Here is a 5,966-nt window from a genome sequence, read left to right as displayed (position 1 = left end):
TGTGTGTGTGTGTCTGAGTTTGGGTGTATTCACAGGAGTGTAGGTAGTACCCACATGGGTCAGAGAAGTTGGATTCCTCTGGATCTGGAGTTACAGGTGGTTGTGAGCCTGTACAGGTGCTGGGAATTGAGCTTGGGACCTCTGAAAGAACAGTCTATGCTCTTAACCCTTGAACAGTCATCTATCTCTCCAGCCTTCTTTTTTTTTAACTTAATTATGGAATCTATGATATGTGATCTTATGATTTTGTATTCCTTGAGATGTTTTGTTTTGTTTGAGACAGTGTCTGTCTACATAGTCCTGGCTGCCCTGGAATTCTCTCTGTAAAACCAGGTTGGCCTCAAACTGCCTCTGCTTCCTGAGTGCTAATTAAAGGTGTGCATCACTGTGCCCAGACCTGACTTTTAAGTTTTTCTTGTTTTGTCTTTTTTTAGACAGGGTTTACCTGTATAGCTCTGGCTGTCTGGGAACCCACTCAGTAGACCAGGCCGGCCTTGAACTTAGTATGACATAGCTTTAACTAATGTCCTGACTTCTGGTACATCTGGGTGTTCTGTCTCCACCTTTTGTTTTATTTGCCTGAAATAAGCTAACTTTTTTCTTTCTCTCCAGGAAACCCTTTATATTGTAAGTCATATTTTGAAACTACCACTTGAATCTCAAGTTCACTGCTACTGTAGTAACATTGCTTCTACATTATTTAATAAACAAATATTTATCTTTTTTGTTTTGTTTTATTTTTTGAGAAAGGGTTTCTTTATGTAGCCATGGCTGTCCTGGAACTCATTCTGTAGACCAGGCTGGCCTCAAACTCATGGAGATCCACCTGCCTTTGCATCAGGAGTGCTGGGATTAAAGCCATGGGCTACCATACTTGGCTAGAAATACTTATCTTAAAAGGGGGACAAAGTTTATGTTTTGTTTTATTGTTGCTGCTGTTTTAGGAGTTTTGTTTTTGAGACAGATTCTCATCTAGCCCAGGCTGGCTTCAACCTCACTTGGTAACCAAGCACAGGTTTGAACTTCTGATTCTCTTGCATCCACCACTAAAGTGCTGAGCATCAAGTGTACATACTGTACGTACTTGGGTCAGACTTCATTCTCCTTTTTTTTTTTCTGGTTTTTCAAGACAAGGTTTCTCTGTATAGCCCTGGCTGTCCTGGAACTCTCTACACCAGATGGCCTTGAACTCAGAAATCCGCCTGCCTCTGCCTCCCAAGTGCTAGGATTAAAAGTGTGCGCCATCATTGTCTGGCTCAGACTTCATTCTTAATATTTTGTGAAAAATCTTTATTCTAATCATCTGTTCTTTGGTTTCAGGTGGAGAGTACAGTGAAGATGATATCAATGAATTAGTGAAGGAAGATGAAGTGGATGGTGAAGAACAAGCTGAGAAAACCAAAGGGAAAAGAAGGAAGGCTCAGAGCATTCCAGCCAGGTGATGCTGCCCTGCAGACCTCACAAGAAAAGATGTCTTCATGGCTGAGAGTGCTCTCATGATCTGTCTGTCTGTCTGCCTTTTTTGTTTGCTTGTTTTGTTGTTGAGGTAGGGTTTCTCTTGTAGCTCTGGCTGTCCTGGAATTTGCTCTGCAGACTTGGCTGTCCTGGAACTCACAGAGATCCATCCACCTGTCTCTTCCTCCTAAGTGCTGGGATTAAAGACCTACGCCATCACCGCCCAGCCTGCCCTCCAGCCCTCCCTTCCTCCCTCCCTCCCTCCCTTTCTTAACATTGTCTATGTGTATGCTATAGCACAGGCTGGTCTGGAATTCATTGTATAGCCCAGGCTAGCCTCCAGTTTCAGCCTCTAGAATTGTAGGGATTGTAGGCATGAGCCATTGCTCCTAGCTTTATTTGCTAGGGTTTTTAACCCCTTCCTGTATGAGGGAAATATTTGTTGATACTCTAAAATTAAAACCAAGGCCTTCAGCCAGTTTATAAAAAGTTTTAGGCCTTAGTTTTAAAATCACTAAATACAATGTTCATGTGGTTAAAGCAGTCTTGTTGCTATAAGATACACTGTCTGGTCTTACCCTGAAAAGCTGTTACCTTAGATGCTGTCATACTCAGTGTGGGTACATATTTCCTGCTCTCTTTGTTTAAAAGTAAAAAACGGTAGCATACTGTATATCATGCTCACACTCACTCTTGGACAGGTCTCACAATGTTGCCCAGGGGGTGCTACTTCTAAGCCTCTTGTCTGTCTTCTGAGTAGGGGTGTGGTTCCAGGGAGGCCTCACTGTGGTGATTCTCATTTAGCCCATTGCTTTAAAGGCAGCTGGCAGTCCATTCGACACACCCTGTTTTTTCAGGGACTGTAGTGTTACACTTTATGAATAGGCCTGACTTGACTTAAGCATCCACTTACTGAGGAACAATTAGATTGTAGAGTCTTTGCTACAGCAAAAGGCTGCAGAAGACATTGTTAGAACATGTTGCAACATATTGGTTCAAGGTTTTTTTTTTTTTTTAAAGATTTATTTTATGTTTATAAGTACACTGTAGCTGTCCTTAGATACACCAGAAGAGGGCATCAGATCCCATTACAGATGGTTGTGAACCACCATGTGGTTGTTGGGAACTGAACTCAGTACTCTTAATCACTGAGCCTTCTCTCCAGTCCACGGTACAAGGATTTTTGTAAGTCAGATTTAAAGGTGTAGAATTGTTTGATCTAAGGCTATATAAATTAAATTCTTTTCAGTTGAACTTCTAAATCACCCCCTGTCCCCAAACAGGCCATGTTCTGAATTACAGACCCACAACAAATTAGAAAATCATGATGGGTTGTAACTCGGATGAAGGTATCTTCTATAGGATTCTTCTGTTGCTCTTGTCTCTGTCTTGGGCATTGAAGCAAAAGGCAGATTGAGGTTTTTGAATACAGAGCAAGTGAATGTTAAGTACTATATTATGTCTACAAGTTGAAATAGTAGAAATGTACTTTTATAAGCCCTGGGCCCAGTTCTCTTTCTCTGTGTTAGGATTTTTGTTTCTTTGCATGATATTGCTGTATTGTTTAGAGTGTTTGGAAGAAAATGGTAACAATGAACTTGAGAGCCAGCTTGTGACTTTGTGTTTTAAATGAAGTAGCTTTTAGAAGTGAAAAATATTTAGCACATATGTTTGTAGAACCCTTTTTCTGAAAAGATTAATGAGGTAATCTTAGGTATTTTCTTTTTAGCTGTTGGGTTTTTTGTTTTGTTTTGTTTGTTTTTTGTCTGTTTGTTTTTGTTCTTAGTGTGTAGCTTGGCTGTCCTGGAACTCACTATGTAGACCAAGCTGGCCTCCAACTCACAGAGATATTCAAGTCTTTGCTTTCCTGAATATTGGGATTAAAGATGTACACCACCATGCCTGCCTCAGGTGTTTTCTTAGTAAAAATATCCTAGACATAGGTTACTAAATTTAAGTTTCTTTTCTTTTCTTTTTTTAAAGATTTATTTATTTTATGTATGTGTTGAGTACACTGTCGCTGTCTTCAGATACACCAGAAGAGGGCATCAGATCTCATTACAGATGGTTGTGAGCCCCCATGTGGTTACTGGGAATTGAACTTAGGACCTCTGGAGAGCAGATAGTGCTCTTAGCCACTGAACCATCTCTCCAGCCCTAAATTTAAGTTTCAAGTGAACTCAAACCACCCCCATTTTATATTTAATATAGGAGCAGGTAATAAAAGACAATGCTTGCTAAAGGTTTCTCTCTGTTTCTCTCTCTCTCTCTCTCTCTCTCACATACACACACACACACACACACACACACACACACACAGTGTATACGCTGTATGTCATTTAAGTCCTTCAATTGCTGTCAAGGTATGATAACACTTGGAATGCAAAGTAATTCCTTCGCGACAAATGTCCATGTATGAGTTTATGAGGGGCTGTTATTTTCTGAGAGATCTGAATTTTAAATTTTCATTAAATATTCCTGCAGGATATAGTTAAATTTTGTAAGTACTACTAGACTCAGTATGTTTTATTATTTAAATAAGAATTTCAGCTATTCAAATTATAGACTGAAGATAGTTAGAAATAGTTTAAAATATAACATGTACCACTCTGAGAATGCCTATAGTATTGATTGATTGTTCCTGAGTCTCAAAGAGTAACATGCCAAGAATTTGAAAACACTGAGAAACTTGGGGGTATGTTTTTCACTATATAATTCTAAATTGTACCGTTGTTGCTGAATAAACATACTTAAAAACAAATTTAGTCAGGGCTGCAAAGCTGGCTTAGTAGTTAAGAACAGTTACTGCTCTAGCAGAGGACCGGGGTTCAGCTCTCAGCATCTCCGTGGTGGCTTGCAAGTGCCAGTGACCTTAGTTCCAGGGGATTTGACATCCTCTTTTGACTTCCACAAGCTTTTGTGTATATAGTGCACATACATGCACTCAGGAACACACACATACATGTAAATAAATGAATACCTTCTCCATTTCTCTTACTGTGTTACTAGTAATCCCAGAAGTAAACTTTGAGGTATGTAAGGGGACCCATGGCTGAGGAGAGGCAGTGAATGACCCTGCATTCTGTTTTGTCTTCCTTTTCCTGGGTGGCTGTTGGTGAATAGGAAGAGGAAACAAAGTGGCCTCTTGTTAGATGAAGAGGACGATGGCAAGGAAGACTCTGGAGGGAGTAGTAGTGAAGAAGATGAAGAGGAGCAGGAAGGAGGCCTTGGGTCAGAGAATGCAAGGAAGAAGAAGGAAGATGAGTTGTGGGCCAGCTTCCTTAATGATGTAGGACCAAAGTCAAAAGCAGCCCCAAGTTCACAAGCTAAGGTAAGCTTAGAGATTGATGGGATAAACACTTCTCCAGAAACGCCCTCAGTTCCCCAGGAGCTTCCTATTGTTGTAACTTGCAAACTGACTTGAGATTTGAATCTCAAATCAAAAAGCAAACTACATGTCTTTTGATAATGACTTCACTAAGGGAAAAACAAAACATTTCTAACAATAGAAAAAATGAGCTGATTTAATCAGGTAAATTTCCAGACCTGTATAAACTTAAAAAATTTATTGTTGGGCTGCAGAGATTGCTCAGTGGTTAAGAGTACTTATTGCTCTTTCAGAGGTCCTGAGTTCAATTCTTAGTACCCAAGTCAGGTAGTCCACAAAAGCCTGTAACTCTTGCTCCAGGGGATCGGATGCCTCTCTGGCTTCCAAAGGCGCCTGTGTACATGTGGCTTCAATAAGATGTATGATGCACATACATCTAAATAAAATAAGTAAAAATTTAAAAGGATTTACTTGTTATTATTTTAATTCTGAATATATGTTTGTGCCTATGTGTGGGTCAGTGCATATGAGTATAGGTGTCTACATTGGCCAAAGGCATTAGCTCATCCTGGAGCTAAGAGTTACAGGCAGTTATGAGTTGCCAGACAGAAGTACTAAAAACTGAGCACAGGGGGCTGGTGAGATGGCTCAGAGGGTAAGAGCACTGATTGTTCTTCTGAAGGTCCTGAGTTCAAATCCCAGCAACCACATGGTGTCTTATAACCACCTGTAGTGAGATCTGGCACCCTCCTCTGGTACATCTGAAGACAGTTACAGTGTACTTATAATAAATAAATAATAAATCTTTAAAAAACAAAACAAAACAAAAAACTGAGCTCAGGTTCTCACCGAAAGCTCTTAACTGCTAAGCTATCTATCTCTCCAGCCTCTCCAGTATATCTGTTTTATTTTATATTATTTTTTTATGTGTATAGATAATTTACTTGCTTGTATGTCTATGCACCACTTGCATGTAGTACCCATGATGGTCAGAAGAGGGCATCAGAGTTTTTGAACTGGAGTTATAGGTGGCTATCTAACCTGTGTCCTGGAAGAACAGTCAGTGCTCTTAATCACGTCATCTTTTCAGGCCTTCCAATAGTGTTTAACTGATTGGAGATGAAAATGTGAGAGAACAACCCTAAGCAGTATGTTCAGACAGTTCTTTTTTTTTTTTTTTTTT

General features: G+C 39.9%; 1 protein-coding gene across 1 annotated transcript in view; it reads left to right on the top strand.

Moving 5' to 3' along the window:
- Positions 1-5,966, top strand: part of Cfdp1 (craniofacial development protein 1) — a 96,200-nt gene that overhangs the window by 9,449 nt on the left and 80,785 nt on the right. The window contains exons 2-3 of the mRNA XM_031341475.1: positions 1,321-1,438; positions 4,579-4,786. Of these exons, the coding sequence (XP_031197335.1) occupies positions 1,321-1,438; positions 4,579-4,786 (326 nt within the window). The remainder of the gene's footprint in view (positions 1-1,320; positions 1,439-4,578; positions 4,787-5,966) is intronic.

Source organism: Mastomys coucha, unplaced genomic scaffold, assembly GCF_008632895.1.
Source record: "Mastomys coucha isolate ucsf_1 unplaced genomic scaffold, UCSF_Mcou_1 pScaffold22, whole genome shotgun sequence".
In the NCBI taxonomy this organism is placed as follows: Eukaryota; Metazoa; Chordata; class Mammalia; order Rodentia; family Muridae; genus Mastomys; species Mastomys coucha.
The sequence above is the reverse complement of the archived record's forward strand: the minus strand, read 5'-3'. Positions and strand labels throughout refer to the sequence as shown.